We start from the raw sequence: 17,350 nt of genomic DNA, 5'->3' as shown, positions 1-17,350 counted from the left end.
GATTCACGACAGGTTGATAAATAATCTGTCATAAATCAAAGTTTTTCATTATTAAATTAAATTTTAAATTTGTTTGTTTGATATAGAGTCGAATGTTCTTCGTTCTACTCGTTTTCCGAACATATTTTTATTCATTGACGTTTGAAAAAGTATCAATAGATGAAATGATCGAACGTATTCTTTATCTTTTTGCTAGTCAAACTTTGAACAAATCGATTATTATAAAAAAAAAACAGAAAAACGTTGACAATTTTCAGCAAAAACCCTTTTCATGATTCCTTAAAATATTATTGCCTAGTTGCTTCCTTAAACCAGTTAAATTTAACTTTCGTGCGAAGTTAATTGTTACAAGTCAAATTAATCTGTAATCTGTGATAGATTTCTCTGTGTGGGAGAAAACATTTCGCAATACAAAATACGTAAGTCTCTCTCCCACACAGACTTAGAGATAAAAATAGCTACATTAACGTTTTCAATTCTTGCCCAATATGAAATAAAATGGCGTATTTTATATTCTCAGGAAGCAAGAGACCGTGCTGATTTTAAATATTATTTTAACCTGCTGTCTCGTGTATGAAGTATTTAATTAAAAAATAAACTACTTTTACGAAATAAACAACTAAGGAGCGACATATTGAGACAACCATCCTGACCTATAAAGGTGTTTAAAAACACGACACACGCTAAGATGTTTGTTTTCATCAATTTTTTGTTGTTGTGGGGAGCGGGGTATTGCGAAGGATGTTGTTTTTAGGCGAGTACAAGGATTGATCAACATTATCGGATATTCATGGCAGTGTAGCATAAACCAATAAAAAACCTGTAGTATATATAAATAATTCAAATTGCAGCAGATGTTGCATAGAAATGACCTTTTTTTTACATGAGGTGAGAAATTAGCAACATGATAAATAGTGAAATGCAATAAACTTTCGGTCTCTTTGCCATTATGATGCAAATGAAAGGAAAAAGTGAAAACTTTTAACCGTTACATTTCGTCACCGTGGAGACTAAAAGAGTAAATAGAATTAAGGAAAGACACGCGACAAAATACTGAAGATCAAAACCAAAATTAATGAAATATTAACGAGAAACATTGACAACCAAGATTATTTTCTATTTTCGACGTTAAAATAAACAAAAAGTTTCTAACATTAAAGCGAAGACATATTGACTGATCACGTTCTAATTTGAAGTCTTATAAACAACGAAGACAAAATAATACCGGATGATGAGCATCTTTCCAAAAGAATCTTAAAAGAAGACTCGAAATGATTGGAATTATGTCTGGCTGAATCAACATATAACAGTGGACGAAACAGATGACTAAGTTTCAGGTGGAAGTTTGACATGTTTGAGAGGCTCACCCAATGAGCAAAGTTATACAGTAAGTGTATAAAGAAATACCAAGCATGTGCCAATTATTTTCAAGAATAGCAAGCTCTAAGGTTAATAACATTACTACAAAAGAACTGGGGAAACTTTGCTTCTTATTTTCAACGAAACATAAGTTCTAGAACTAGCTGGAAAAAGGCGATGATGATTTAAATAAATACTTAAATTTTCTTGTTAAAGACCACGATGATGAAATATAAATATATAGTTAAGTAACTAGCACAAGACGATCATGATTAATACAAACAGTAGAACTATATGACAGAATATGATGATTAATATAAATTCTAAAACTGACTGGCAAAGAAGATAATGATTTAACATAAATAATGCAACTATCTGGTAAAAGACGATAATTATCAAACGTAAATTAAGAACTAGATGGCCGAAGATGATCCAATATAAATACTTGAACTAGATGCCAAAGAATATGATGATTAAATTTAAATATATAAAAATTAATAATGAAAGACGATGATTATTAAACATGAATAAGTAACAAACAGAAGACGATGATCACAGAATATGAATAAGTAACAAACAGAAGACGATGATCACAGAATATGAATAATGAACTAGATTGCAAAGGCGAAGAGGATGTAATATAAATATTTGAACTTTACGCCAATATGACGATTAAATTTAAAAATTAAACTGGATAGGGACAATGTCGAATAAAAATACTTAGCTACGTAGATAGCAAGAGTCGATGATGATTAAATAGTAATTCTATAACAGGTAAGTAAGAATACGGTTATGTCAAATCAAATCAAAATCATTTAAACGTTATTTGAACGACGGAAAATCTTTACAGCTATCTAGTACATAGAATATGATTAATATTGATATTTTGCCCAATTATTTCCACAAATGTAACAAATTTTTCTATTTTTTCCCTAGTGGTTACTGTAATGGACAACAAGATCGTTCAAGGACTTATTTTTGGAATTTCTGCTCTTATATCTTTCACATTTTTGATTGCTTTATGCAAATGGTGTCATATGTATAGTGAGAGACGCCGACGAGGACAAAATGGCAGCAGTAAAGATTATAATTCATACCAGATCTCACAAAAAATTTATGGAAAACAATTGTATGGCAGTGGTCAATGTGTTCAACCAGGTATAGGGAGGGATGTGGAATTGGCCCAGGAACCTGCAGACGGAGTATTTGATTGTGAGCACACACTGGAGCCTAATGTTCCTTTAGGAAAAATACAGTTATCCATTTTGTATGAAATTGAAATTCGTAAACTGAACGTTTTATTACTACAAGCGAAAGGTATGAAACGTTGGTCAGATGAAAGTACAAAAGCAACATAACAGTATCACGTTTTTCCTTTACGTAGGTGTCGTCTGTCAAACGCAAAAAAACAGCGCAAATCTTTACGCCAAAGTATTTCTCACGCAAGAAACAGAGGGCACGAAACTGACAAGCGATCGTTGTACGAAGATTCAACGAATGTCTGCCGAGCCTAAGTTTCATGAAGAGTTTTGTTTTTCGGTGAACGAAAGGGAGATAGGTTACGCGACAATAAAGGTACATTCAAATGGGAACGTTATCAATTAAACTGGCTAAAATTTAGTTAGTAGCATTTTATATTTATTTTCATAGTATTATAAAATAGTTATTTTTCATAGAATAACATTCATATAGAAATAAACAATATTTATACAGTATTAGCTATTGTAGAGTGTTTAAAAAGTGCTACTTGGTATTTCTATATAAAAATATAGAAGCTCCTTGTATAGAAATCAATTCTCTCTAATTTACGATAAAGTTCCCATGTAGACGTTTAGCGACCCGGGAAATGAGCAAGAAATTATTATCGTTACTATTAGTCCACACAATAACCATTAAATTGAAGTTTGTTTTTTTACTAGGTTTGTCTCTACGAAATTGATGCTTTCTCAAAAAGTCACACACTTGGTCAAATATGTATCAATATGAAAGACGTTGACATAACGCAAAGAATGACGGGATGGTTTGACTTGTACGAAGAGGAAGAAGAGGTCTGGGGAACAGCAATTAGTTCTACAACCTAAGACGATAAAATTAAACAAAATGCAAACATTTTTATATCCTAGAAAAGACTAACTTCAGGTGATCTTCTGTTGTCTTTAAACTACTTTCCCACTGCGGGTCGACTGACTGTCGTTATTATGAGAGCACGTGACTTAAAGATAGATCATCGAACAGGAGCCTGGGGTGAGTAAAACATGACAATGAGAAAGTCAACTGTCTTTTTTAAATGTGACAGTAAGCCAATATGCTTTATTTTAGGTGTTTTCGTCAAAGTGATTTTCCTATACAATCAGAAAAGAGTAAGCAAGAAAAAGACTGTTGTCATTCGTAAAACAGAAAATCCCAACTACAATGAAGCATTCGTTTTCAAAGTTCCCAAAGAAGCCATGGCATATACTTCGCTGAAGATAATGGTGGTAAACAGGACGTCGTACGGTAGAGATGAATCACTAGGGAGTATAACTATAGGTCCACAGGAGAATAAAGACGGATTGCTGCATTGGAATAAAATGCTAATGGAAGTTCGCAAACCAGTAGCAATGTGGCATCCAATTATTATAAATTGAAGGGGGGATGACAAAGTTACATTTGTGTAAAATATTTTAAATCAGACATAAAACGTGCAGGTCACATTGAATACTATTCAATTAAAAATAAATGTTAGTAACACGAAGTGGTCATTTATTGTTTAAATGCACGAATTTATCAAATTTGACTTCAGCGTTATTCAGCTCGCCTCATAAAGAGTCACATGATGAACAACGAAAAATAATTTGCAGGTAGCATTTTAGAGAGGACAAAAAAAGCAAAGTAAAGTAAAGAGACCTGTCAGATGACAACCATGGAATAAGAAATGAGATTATCTATTAATATATGAACTTACACTATAAATTGAAGCAAATCAGTTATGGTCAATGTTAACCCTCTCCGATTCAATCAAGATCACCATTATAGTAACTGCGTTTTTCATGCTATTATTTACATTTACTTGTATAATGTATAAACTGTCCAAAATTACAATACTTGTGGAAATGGCAGGAAAATCAAAAGAAAACACAGTAAGTCAGTAAAAGACGCAAGAATGTGCAAGCAAACACATGGACTTGATGAAATAAACATTTTTTCATATTTCAGAAACACATGAAGTTACCATGGCGAGAAAACACCTGTGAAATATCTGAATCCAACATTAATAATTTGGATAATGGCGAATGGCATCATCTCAAACAATTTTCCAGACAAGATCAAGCTAAAGGGTTTCAAAATACAGCTCACCTGTACTGCGATGTGATCACAGGAATAGTGAGAGTAACTATTCATTACATTGATGAAAAGCTTGTTGTAAAAAACATTATTTGCGAAGATATCTTTCCATGGGAGTATAAGTGGAACACAAATAGTTATGTGACAGTACAGCTTCCCTCAACGATGACTCAAGATATTCAAAGAAGTGAAGTACAAACAGGAGTACATATGGTATATTATGAACATAATTTTGTGTTCAACCTTCGCAAGAGTGATCTTCAAACAACCCAATTGAATTTAACTGTTTGGAAAACCGGAAGTGAAACAACAAAGAAAACGGAGATAGGACAATGCATGATTGTCATGGATAGAGATGAAATGATGAAGGCAACGGATTACGTTATGATGAAGAAATTTTTGAAAACTACGGTAAGCGCAATATGATATTATGAATATTTTGAAAGACATCGAATAAGCAAATAATAGTCCATGAATATTATTGGCGCACAAAACTAAAATTTTTATGGAAGGAGGGGATAGATTGTTTTCATTTAGATTTTCAACAAAATTACACGACTCTAGAATAAAAATTGCAGTATCATATATGCTATGTCCAATCTAAAGGTTAGCTACATTCTCTCGGTACTGCCTAATCGTACGCTTAAGAGTTTAAGGCATTTGTCGACTCAAAATTAAATATGACAGAAGATTTTTCATAATTTTGAGACAAATATATTATCACAGCTGAGTCGACGAAAAAACTTTCGGAAATTAGTCCCCCATACACGTATACACAATAATTAATCAAGAGCCATTCTAGTAACCATAGGGAAAAATTAGTTTTGTTAGTACAATGAAGCAGATGTACAACACTGTTCACTACAGGCTATGTATATCTGTTATGGCTGAAAATGGGGAGTAATTGGAGCGAAACGCTAGATAAATTGAACATACATTCAAACCAACAGACGTCACATCAAACGTATATGATGAAATTAAAAGCGGTTAGTATATCACGTCAGTTATGTTTATACATCGCAGTGAACAAATATTCCGAATAAATTTAATTATTTTTCTTCGCGTATTTATAAAATATCTCGCGTAAAACAACGCGACATAGGACAGTGAATGCAGAAACGATTGTTTCTTGTAGACAATATAAAAAAAACACCCCACAAAGCTTGTGCTCTAAATCATAAGCAAAAACAGCCAACAGTTACGAGATCATTTGATATATACGATGAAATACATGACATAAATTATCACCTTAATATCTTTTTCGAGCGAACAAAACGATCAAATAATAACGAATAGGTTCGATTTCCGGACGATACATGACCCCAGCAAAAAAATGAATCTAAAATTGGACAACAAAGTCAAAGTAAGGAAGATAAGCCATCATATATATAAATGTTTATCAACACCAAGTTTGGTAACGAAGGCACTATTAGAAATTCACTATGGTTGAATTTCAAAAGGAGAGACCTATACTCTTGGAGTATGAAAGAACAAGTCTTGTTAAGAAATCTCCCCCTCTTTTCTTGTCCAAAATTAAGACACGTAGGTAGAACTTGAAAATTCATGTTCTTACAAGTTCATCATTAGACGAAATCATCAGCCCATGGCACGCCAAACACCGAAAGATCGAAACATCATTTTTCAGATACAAAAATTCTAATTGCATTTGCAACGTAAAAAAGAAAGTTAACATTGAAATACTATTACGAAGCTAGTCATTGAAGTCAAATTGTCCATTTTAGGTTAACCATGCATAATAATTAGCTATCTTAACCCTAAATTGTGTGAAATCACAGCTTATGAAATAGAATCAATTCACATACAAAGCTACCTAACGAAATTATTAACATACATAAAATTTGTTTACCTGGTAAAAATGGTTTTTCGTAATATAATTCCCCAATATTTATTTACTTGACACAGTTTTCTACCCGATGGAGACATTTGTAAACGTGAAGTAACGCATAACTGCAATTAGGAAAAAAACAAATTGTTAAGAACAAAAAGATTTATAATTGGTAACCACAGTCGGAAACGTGAACAATTGATAAGATAAATAGTAAAATTCCTGTTCAGTGATGATGTTAAACGATACGCATCATTTGTTTTACAATTGCGATAAATATTTGACATGGGATGTACTTTTCTTTTATAAACATTTAAATTATGATGTGAATTTATCAACGATACACTAATTGCAAATACAATCTGATCTGGTATGTGAACGTGGAGTTGAAGTGAGACGTGATCGTTCACGAAGTCTGACGAAGTCATCTCTCGCATGCAGGATAATATTTAAACAAAACGTCAGCAAAACAAAGATAATATTGTGTTGATAAGATATTATCATTTGGATCCGGCAACGTAACGAAGCATTGTGAAATTTAAGGCGCTGCATATCTTTATCCCAGCTGCGTTCATATTTTGTGTACATGAATTACGTTGATGGTACTATTGACATCGTTCTTACCGACCTATGACTGTAGTTAACCCAGTTATTCACTTTCCTATGTTGGATTTTTCATCCAATCACTACAGAGATTATAACAAAACTTTGAGCAGAAGCAAAGTAGAAAGAAAGGTAGGAAGGTCTACTTGTAATTTCAATGACATGTATATCCATGCATGTATTAATGTTGTATTGGTTTTATTCATTGCTGTTGCCTCGTCAGCAGGTACCACGTAATGTTAAACTTTTCTGCGTTTTTTCAAAATCTTTTTCTTTCAAAAAATCCACCAACCCCATTAAAATAATAACGGACAACCTCGTGTAGCTTTTGAAATGAATCCTAATACGAAGGAAAGCGGAACCTTGCCGTAAAGGACGGTGAAATGAAAGAACACAATACGAAGCAAGTGATCAGCCTTTTACTTTATGGGAATATTCACTTCGTTAAAGGAAAACTTCAAAATGATAACGTTATGTCCCATGTAAACATGTCAGGGAGAGAAAGGTTGATAATATTCGACAATTATCGCCATGTCTACTTATTGTTTGAGACACACATCATGGGGATAGAGGTCAAAGTTGGTCAAAATTTTTGGTGTTTCCAATTTAACATGATTCGTTGCAGTATTTTTTGTCATATTATGAAAAACAATCTTGTTGAATTCATTAGAGTAAAGTTGAACGACAAAACTGACAAAACCCAATAAGAATCAGTAAACATCTATAACATTTACTGACCTTCGTTATTCACATGAATTAATCATCAACTACAATGATTATACACCACGTGACATACTCCTATGGAAACGTTCACTCATTTCCGAAGCCTTACCAGGCCCTTTTTTACGTCTTTCACACACACAAAGAGCTTAGTCACTAAATGGTCGAGTAACACGTCATAATTAAGTCAAAAACAAAGGTTTCGTCAAAGCGTGGTGTGTTGAAGGATATAAGGAAGTTTATAATAGTTCGTTGTATATCGCATGGCTTTCTAGTGTCATCAAGTCGAGGAAATTTTGAGGATGGGCATTACCTACCAACCAGATGAGTTTTATGAAGTGTGTACTCTCTATAACGCCGACAGTAACTTAGCAATCGGCTTTGGCTATTTAATAATTAACTCGTATACGAGGTCGTCATACACAGTAACACAGGAATCGATTTGTCCATTAAATGATAAACTTGTACATGTTCCGCTCAAATATACAATAACATGGCAATCAACTTGAGTATTTGACCTTTAAATACAAACTTGTACACTTGCTAATGAGCTACATGTTTTTGTTTAATTTCAGACAAAGAAATTGGAGAGCGAAATATTGCTATCGTTGAGTTATTTACCGACAGCAGAAAGATTGTCTATCGTCGTAATGAAAGTTCAAAATGTTGAAATGAAGTCGGAAGAAGTAATCACGAAAAATAAAACGACAATAGCAAGTAAGTTGAGTTCTTGCTTTATGAAAACGTAGTGAATATAATAAAGATGGAGTAGCGAGATGTCACTGATAATTTTAATTATACCTAGATCCTTTCGTGAAAGTATGTCTCATTTATGGCGGTAGAAAGATAAAGAAAAAGAAGACATCTGTAAAACGTCACGAGAAAAATCCTGTTTACAATGAGTCTATGATTTTTGATATTCCTGCTGAATTTCTGCATAAAATCGGCTTTCTTATCACCATTGAACATAAAAATTTTGAATCGGAGCAATCTACAGTCCTGGGACGAGTAGTAATGGGCTCTCCTGTGCATAATAATGCATTACGACATTGGAATCAAATGCTGGCATTTCCTCGACGACCGATAGCAGGGTGGCATAAAGTCTTCAACTTGGCATGAAAAAAATTGCCTAGTTTTTAACAATCTTGGAGAGAAGAGCACTAACTCCAATTGCCTTTCCACTGGGCATACGGTTAAGCACAGTACAAACCAATATTCTGTCATGCATGATTTCAACAACAGCAGGGTTTGTGTTGATACTACATAAACTTAAAATATATTTATAATTTATTCTTATGTCTAAATTAATTTAAAGAGATTGTGAAGACTGTACATTTTATAAATGGAAACATGAACTTTTTAAACTCTACTGTAAATTTATAATTGTGGCCCTTGTGAATAAAAAAACGCGTGAGTGAATATATTGCAAGCAAATGTATGATCTAACTATGCTCCAAATTAATTGAAATTTTGATGAATGTCGCAGTAACTAATTTCAACGCAAGAATTGATTGGATTGTTTGTTCTACACAATTTGTGCTTCATTGTCATTAAAAATAAGATTGCTACAGTGGTTAGCGAAAACAGAAAGCAAGTTGGACAGAAACGCGTTCATGTGTTTTGCTATTAAATTGATACACGTGAAGAACACAAGGTAAGATGAAAATCTTAAAATTTCCTTAATATTCCACGTACAATTTAATTAAATTTAGACAAATTTGTAACAAGGGAAAATATTCCGACACAGGACGAGCAGTTTCTATTTTTCTCTAATTAATTTTCTCTAAAAAATAAATATTAATATATTGTAAAAATTTGAACTTGGGACGGTCGATAGCTTAAACCGTTAATGTAGATATAATGTAAAACCTTTAGACAACTATAAGTAAAATAAACGCATAGTTATTTTTTATTTTTATGTTGTTATGTTCGTTTACAAATATTTTCATCCATTATTGATGTGTGTTGCCACCAGAAAATATTGATATTTTTATTTTGGTGTATGTACAACTAGACAAAGTAGAAAAACTAACTGACTTGGCTGAAGTATGCAACATAAGGATATAATATTAATAAAACTTCGTAAATGGTAGATCTACAATACATGTACAACTAAGATTAAAACACAATACTTCAAAAAATCATTGCAAACAGTAACACGCTGATTTGATCTATATAACTTTACACCACAAATTGTTTCTAATTAAATCGTAATTGGAGACTCGACAATCCTTCAATAATGTTTTAAAATTTTGCTTTCTGAACTCTTAAACGTTTCTGAGTTCAATACACGATGCACGAACTTAAACGTTTTCCTGTTTGATAGCGTATGTGAAATGTAACGATCAAAATGTCAAGAATTGAAACGTCTGAAAAAGGCTTATTGAAAGATTTCAAAGAAACTTCATCATGTAATGCTTTAAATATGAACTTTGTATGAAATGCTTTTCATTTCGTCTATAAACACAAGATATCTTAATAAACTTTTTTTTACAGTTCCGCTGTGGATTGCCGGCGTTTTTGCAGGATTGACAGCGATACTTTTTCTACTATGTCTAGTGTTTGTGTACAAGAAGTTCTGCCACAACGGGTGACGACCATTAATCATTTGCAAGAAATTATAATCTCGTTAATTAGTGACCGTCTATTGATATGTTTTTTCCAACAGAAGAAAAGCCGAAAAAAATTACGAAAATGACGAAGTACTAGACTTGAAAAGTGTTCAATTGGTGAAAGCAAGTTACCACGAAAAAGTCCAACCATCGATGGATGAATTAGATTACAACAGTGAAGGATTTGAATCAGGGACTGACTCTGAAGTAACCATAGGTTAGCTTGTACACAATAAAATGAAGAAATAAGGCGGGAATTGTTTCTCTCATTTTGACATTAATTATAGGAAGAATTCACTTCAAGTTGGCATATGACTTCACTGGTAACACTTTATCAGTGAATATCATTGAGGCAGAGAATGTACCGGCTAAGGATTTAGGAGGATACTCTGATCCATACATCAGAGTGATGATACTGCCAGACAAACGAAAGAAATTTGAAACAAAAGTTCAGAAAAGAACTTTAGATCCTGTTTATAACGAGACATTTGTTTTCAAAAATATACCATACAGTGATATAGAAAATCGTACCTTACTTATGGAAGTTTATGATTTCGATCGATTCTCTGGTCATGATATCATTGGTATAGTCAAGTTGCCGTTGATTGATGTCGACCTGACACATGTTGTGGAGGACTGGAGAATACTCATACCACCATCAAATAATGGCTGGCGTAAAGTAAGTGCACAGCTGAATAAAAGAAATTAGCAAAATAGGGGAGAATAATACTGATCACTATTTTGTACTTAAGAAAACAAGTCCTGAGATAGGAGAAATATGTTTTGCCATAAGGTATGTACCAGCCAATGGTAAACTACAGATCAACATCCTTGAAGGTAAAAACTTAAAAAGCACAGATAAAGATGGTTATTCAGGTAATATGCATATACCATGAACAAAATGAGAAGACCATACACTAAATTAATATGGTGGAAATTTCTTTATAGATCCTTATATAAAAATTTCCTTAGTTCAGGATGGCAAAAAAGTGCAGAAAAGGAAAACTACAGTGAAAAAACATACTTTAAATCCTTATTACAACGAAACATTTACATTTAATGTTCCATTTGAAAAGATCGAGTTCACTTCGTTGATGGTTGTGGTCTTAGATTATGATCGTTTATCAAAAAGTGAAGTCATCGGTAGAACAATTATTGGCGCATTAGCTCCTGGTGGTCCAGAACTACAACACTGGCAAGACATGCTTGCATCACCAAGAAAACCTGTAGCTCAATGGCATGCTTTGTCAAAATAAACAATATCAAAAGCTTAAAATTTCTTGGACAAAATTGTATAATAAAACAAATGAATACAATAGTTTTTCTGCTGCACCAAAAAGTAAATCTCAAAATTTTTTCCAAAATATGTTAACAGTTCAATTTAATATTTCCGAGAGCAAACACGGATAAAATGATCAAAATATCCTCACTCATCTTCAACTGGAGGTAATTCAATTGGTCCTAAAGCATGATGATGACCCTATGGTAAAAAAACCTCCAGTGAATATGTGGTATAAAATATTACTGCTTAATTCAATCATTTATCAACTCCAGTGAAGATAATTTATGCTTACAATTATATCATGATAATCATGTTTTAATCTCCATAACACCCAGAACCAAAGAAATCCTCCTAAGCCTTTCGACAACAATACATGAGCCCGTTTGGGTGCATGAAACATTTGTGTCGACACCATCATAGAACCTACATAAAATATCGTGCATATTTGAAACCACATTTTCCAAACTTAAATAGAACTGTCTCGCGATAAAGCTTTTTAAAATCAATTCAACAAACTACAAAGGGCATTACCTTAAACAAGTCCAATTTTCAGAATATTTTTGATGTTATATTTTCCACATTCCAAAATTTTAAACAACAAGCGCAACAAACAAAACAAAATGGCCGCACAACAATTGAGCACACAGTAAATGCTACAGCGGTTTCTACACCTAAATAATCATGTGAACACACTTGACATATGAAGGAAATTCACGTGAAACAAACATGCAGTACACGTGTACAGCAATTCTTTCCCGCCAATAATAATCTTCGCTTCCGCTCCGCCTACATACAATGTTGCTAAGCAATCATGCATCTAATGATTTCCCGTGTCGCCTTCAGCCAATGAGAAGGCAGCGTAGTGACATAGCGGAAATGCTCATTAAAAATGTTTTACTACGCTCACGATACGTGCGTATGATAGTTTCCAAGCAAAGCTATTGTATAAAACTGTATCGTAATTTTGAAGATTGTTGCATTCGTTAAGTTTGTTGTTTGATTTTCTTTGTTTGGCATTGAGGAATGAGTATTCTTCGAGTTATTTCGAGACCAGCTGAAGAAAACCCACCTAGATTTGATCGTGGAATCAGTCGATCTTGTTGTAGAAATTTGTTCGGGCCAATAGATCACGCGGAACTGCGTAAAGAACTGGAATATGAATTGAGACGTATTGCGGATGAAAAGAAACGAAAATGGAATTTTGATTTTGTGAAAGTGAAACCTTTACAGGGAAACTTTAAATGGGAAAGAATTATTGACGGTGAAACAAACAGTGTAAAGACAAACATTGAAACAAATTTGACTGAACCTCGAGACATTCGCTCATTACCGAAAGTTGTAACGAATACTACGAGTATAAATGCAAATTCCAATCATGAAAGCAATTTTTTCAAAACACCAGAACGTTATATAATCAAACAAAGACGAAAATCGCCTCGCATAACAGGTATTTTAGTGATTTAAGAGTTAAATAATAGTCGCTTATGTAATACCGAGCGATTCCGTCTCGTTTACCCTTCTTTTACAACTTCCGTTCATTGTGTTGAAAAAAACCTATTTTCAATCACGTTTTAGTCAACTTTTGAACAATTTTGTTCATTACAAAAAAGTCATAGTTGCAGTAAAACTACTTTCATGGATAACATTTCTTTGTTTTTAATTTCAACACGCGCAGCATGAAGATTATTAGTCATGGCCATCAGCGTGATCTTTTTTACTATTGCATTATTCTGCTTCAACTTTTAGCTGGAACTACTAAATATTATTGTCTCAGCGTAGTTGGTAATGCAGCGTATGTGATAAAGACTTCCCCTATTAAGGTTTAATACACTTGACTTTATTCTTCATATGTAATTATTTACTCGATTTTTTAGATTATATACGAGCTCGAAAAGCATGCAGCACATCACGAAAGATAAAATTTTCAAAAAGCAAAGAAGGGGCCACGAAGTCCAAGTCTAAAGTTTTTAAAAGTGTCCAGACAGAACACCAGGGGGGCGAAAGACAATCAACAATTGAGCAGTATACGTTGAAGGTCCCCACATATTTACGTTTTAATTGCGTGTGTTAGTAGCACCAACGCTCATTATTGGATATTTTTCATATTTTGCAGTTGCGACCTCGACCTAGACTAACACACGGAACAAGAAGATAAAATGCATCATAATGTTGGAATGTGTGCAGAAATTGAGGAATTTATGCAAGCATCGAGTCTTCGGGCTGCTGTCAGATCAGATTTGACTACGAATTAGATTAAAATTTATATTCCACTGCTATAGTTACGTATCTGAGTGAAAAAAAACAAACAGATAAATTATTTATATCAGGTTGCAGATAAAGTGTAAAATATTGTTGATGTTATAAGAAGAGAACGTTTGTTTTCCAAAATGCAGATATATAATGTTGTTGTCGGAAGTTCACACAGTACTCAAAATCTAGTGTTTTGGCTGATGACGATGAAGCATTGTGCGTGAAAAATGAACTAGTGGCACACGTGCACTAAGATGTATATTCATCAGTACGAAAAGTCATTGTCACTATTTATAAAGACACTTCACACAGTTTCGTGATCCGCAAAAGACTGGTATTGGTAAGATAATGTCATGTACGCCATGTTGAACGAAATTTGCATTGTAAGGAAAATCCTTTGTTAAAATCATCCAACAAGGCGGCAATGACGTGGCTTGCAAAGCAAAAATAAACATTTGATTGATACAATCACCTGCTCTTGTGAAGCTGGGTGTGTGCGTTTATCCGCGAGAACTAAAGTCATGTGCTTTTGAAAAGACTGGTAAAATTATTTGAAATAAATTAAAAGTAACACCATGGTAGTGAGGTTACTAAGCGACGAAATGTACAAGAAAGCCTTGGGAGGTTAGTACTATCGCACCATTTCATCATTAAGTAACCTCGCTATCATGGTTTTACTTTTTAATACTATGATTGCCGAAATATTTTAGTCAGTGTTTCACAAACTGTCAACGATGATGTAAATTAAATGATTAAATACGGAAGCATACAATACTTCATGCTTCGGTAATAACTTCTAGTGACTTTCACTAGGTATTGTTGTGTGTTTCGACATTAATATTATGTTTATTCTCTGATCATGGCTTTGGAGTAAAGTCGAAACATGATTCTATGATGGCAAGAACCTCTCGTTCATACGCTTTTGAAAAAGATTTGACTCGTCACCAATCTCTGTGGGTTGAGAAGTAATTACAGCCCAAACAATTGTCTACTCTGACGTAAACTGTTTCAATATTGACCAGGAAGAATTGTCAACATTGCAACCTGCAACTTGCTAACTGCCAACAATTAATAACTTTTGACAAAGAGGATTCATACACCAGAGAGGCCGTATAAAGAAACTGTCGACTGGCTTCAGAATCTCGTTTGGAAAGGCAACAATAAACTAAATAGAGGTAGACGTGAATAATTTGTTTAACTGCAAAACAACAGACAATACTACAAGAAAAGTTTTCAATGTGCTTATTCATTTATACAGGAAATGGGAAATAAAAGTTCACTTATGTTTTACGTTTACGTGCTTACTGTGGCATTCCTAGAAAGATCTTGGAGTACGCAAGCAAAGAAGCAATATAGTATTTTAAACACAATATTTCGAAAGACTGGTACGAGTAAAGATGTGGTGAACATTTGCAATATTGATTCGGAGACGCCGCAGCTTGAAAGAAACCAAATTGAGGTTAAAGGGTTGAAATGCGATAACAATGGTTATTGCGGTAGGCATGAAAACTACACAGGTTTTATGTGTACATGCAAGCAGAATGATTCGACTTACGTTCTTAGTGAGACGAAATGTCTCAATAATTCAAGGCTTCGTCAAGGTATGAGGTATCTTTGGGAATAAAACAAACACCAAGAATCACAATTGTTCATCTGCAATATTACATTTTAATTAATATAGGCTGTGATCTTCGCTTTGGTTCCTGGCAATATTCAAAAGGATGGACGTGGAGCAATCTCGATGATCCCTTATTATCCCTCTATCTTGATGATGGCTACGGTGTTACAACCGCCTTCGATATCTCAAATGAAAACATTTCCAGTTGTTCATTAAGCAATGTGACCGTCTTGACGACGCAGGGAAACTGGGAAGAATTTGACTATAATTCAAGTGATGTTGTGTTCTTTGTTTATAGAAGATATTACCACATTAGTTGGGTAAGGACTGCCACACCTTCAACCTTACTTCAACAGTACCAGTTTCGTGATCAAGAAATTCCTCACTCGCCTCTCGATTGTTTTACCAATCGACAACAAACTATCACATAAATTTTGAAGAAAAAATTGATTGCATTTTTTCATAGAACACAAAATCTCTTCGTGAGGAAAGGAAACACAAGATCAGAGGACATATACTTCGATTATCAATTCTTTGTGAACAACGATCGTCGGATATCGATCAAGATATCTGGCGTCCTCCATTGAGGGCATGTCTTATTGTAAAAGTCACAGGACGGCTTGACCAAGGTACGTATTCTAAATACCTCGTGATCAGGTCTATTACTTAACATTGGAAGCATAAGCTAAACACGTTATTAATTTTAAGGGTGGCCAGGGGGAGGGGCGGTCAAATGACAGGACAAAACCATTTTTATGGCGGACATCACGCATTTCTGGTTGGAAAATTAGTTTTGAACCTAGAGTTTTGTGGCATATTTCATAAAGTCTGGAAACACGTCGCATCAACCATGTTCCCCGGACTATGCTCTCGTTGACCAACAGTTATTTTGCTCCCAAGGACCATCGCATTAGTACATACTTCATAATCAAGGCATGCTTGATCCTTTGAAGCTAACAGTTTTTTCTTTACAGTTTTATCAAGAATTATAATAATCAACAAGTCAAACAATGGAAATGGTGCGACGTTAACGATAGTGCTTGTGGTATTATTCAGTATTCTTGCTCTTGTTGCTTTGCTAACAGCAATAATTTTCTATCGAAGGAGAAGATCCTCAACAACAACATCAAGCTTTGGATTCCATTATTTTGCTAAAAAAACGTGATTTATCACATAATTACAATTCAAGTTATTGATCAGTTTCTTATAATTGTTTTTTTTTTGTAATCGAGTGAATTAAACATCAAATGTGACCAAGTTCGAAAAAACAAAATAACTTGATTTTGCCTCAAAGTTAACATTTATAGAAAAGTAAGTCTTGAGGAAAACTTTGTTTTACTGCTTCAATGATTGGAAAGGGACACGAAAAGGGTTCAAAATTTCAGTTTTGATTAAATGGACGAGTTTTTTTAAATCCTTAATTAAATGATGGAGAAGTTTTACGAAATCCTTCATTCAAGTATTGAGGAGTTTACGAAATCCTATTTTCATTGAGACATAGTCACGTTCTCCTGTGAAGCTGGCACGTATTTGTGGGAGACATACAGTCACGTGCTCCTGTGCAGACTGGCACGATTTTGCGGGAAACATACCGTCACGTGCTCTTGTGACACTAGCACTTATTTATGGGAAACATACAGTCACGTGCACCTGTGAAGACTGGCACGAGTTTACGGGAAACATACCGTCACGTACACCTGTGAAGACTGGCACGTATTTATGGTAGACATACAGTC

General features: G+C 34.0%; 5 protein-coding genes and 1 long non-coding RNA gene across 7 annotated transcripts; 5 read left to right on the top strand and 1 right to left on the bottom strand.

The window, feature by feature from the left end:
- Positions 1-677: 677 nt before the first annotated feature.
- On the top strand, positions 678-9,271 carry LOC124439352. Its single transcript, XM_046989576.1, has 11 exons — positions 678-1,387; positions 2,296-2,676; positions 2,744-2,934; positions 3,279-3,407; positions 3,483-3,603; positions 3,679-3,983; positions 4,555-5,094; positions 5,248-5,339; positions 5,528-5,669; positions 8,428-8,569; positions 8,658-9,271. Coding segments are annotated over exons 1-11 (2,358 nt in total). The 5' UTR covers positions 678-1,386; the 3' UTR covers positions 8,972-9,271.
- LOC124438563 lies at positions 4,241-5,233 on the top strand. Its single transcript, XM_046988740.1, has 2 exons — positions 4,241-4,478; positions 4,555-5,233. Exons 1-2 carry the CDS (start codon positions 4,335-4,337, stop codon positions 5,107-5,109), a joined length of 699 nt encoding a protein of 232 aa, XP_046844696.1. The 5' UTR covers positions 4,241-4,334; the 3' UTR covers positions 5,110-5,233.
- Positions 9,272-9,373: 102 nt separating the features above from the next.
- Positions 9,374-11,803, top strand: LOC124438552 (synaptotagmin 1-like). Of its 2 annotated transcripts, XM_046988721.1 has the most exons (7): positions 9,374-9,506; positions 10,179-10,263; positions 10,349-10,442; positions 10,521-10,681; positions 10,752-11,143; positions 11,217-11,340; positions 11,413-11,803. In XM_046988721.1, exons 2-7 carry the CDS (start codon positions 10,203-10,205, stop codon positions 11,718-11,720), a joined length of 1,140 nt encoding a protein of 379 aa, XP_046844677.1. In that variant the 5' UTR covers positions 9,374-9,506; positions 10,179-10,202; the 3' UTR covers positions 11,721-11,803. The 2 variants fall into 2 exon arrangements, with proteins under 2 accessions (XP_046844677.1, XP_046844678.1); XM_046988722.1 differs by lacking the exons at positions 10,179-10,263; positions 10,349-10,442.
- Positions 11,741-12,501, bottom strand: LOC124438570. Its single transcript, XR_006946133.1, has 3 exons — positions 12,278-12,501; positions 12,039-12,169; positions 11,741-11,944 (listed from the first exon to the last, which is right to left on the bottom strand). It is a non-coding gene; the product is annotated as an uncharacterized LOC124438570 (long non-coding RNA).
- Positions 12,502-12,639: 138 nt separating this feature from the next.
- Positions 12,640-14,134, top strand: LOC124438564. The gene is made up of 3 exons (XM_046988741.1): positions 12,640-13,193; positions 13,621-13,781; positions 13,860-14,134. Exons 1-3 carry the CDS (start codon positions 12,770-12,772, stop codon positions 13,899-13,901), a joined length of 627 nt encoding a protein of 208 aa, XP_046844697.1. The 5' UTR covers positions 12,640-12,769; the 3' UTR covers positions 13,902-14,134.
- Positions 14,135-14,829: 695 nt separating this feature from the next.
- Positions 14,830-16,877, top strand: LOC124438558. Its single transcript, XM_046988734.1, has 5 exons — positions 14,830-15,171; positions 15,255-15,597; positions 15,678-15,934; positions 16,081-16,243; positions 16,589-16,877. Exons 2-5 carry the CDS (start codon positions 15,258-15,260, stop codon positions 16,777-16,779), a joined length of 951 nt encoding a protein of 316 aa, XP_046844690.1. The 5' UTR covers positions 14,830-15,171; positions 15,255-15,257; the 3' UTR covers positions 16,780-16,877.
- The last annotated feature ends 473 nt before the right edge of the window (positions 16,878-17,350 follow it).

Source organism: Xenia sp. Carnegie-2017, unplaced genomic scaffold (assembly GCF_021976095.1).
Source record: "Xenia sp. Carnegie-2017 unplaced genomic scaffold, XeniaSp_v1 HiC_scaffold_19, whole genome shotgun sequence".
In the NCBI taxonomy this organism is placed as follows: domain Eukaryota; kingdom Metazoa; phylum Cnidaria; class Anthozoa; order Malacalcyonacea; family Xeniidae; genus Xenia; species Xenia sp. Carnegie-2017.
This window is presented reverse-complemented; position numbering and strand designations above follow the sequence as displayed.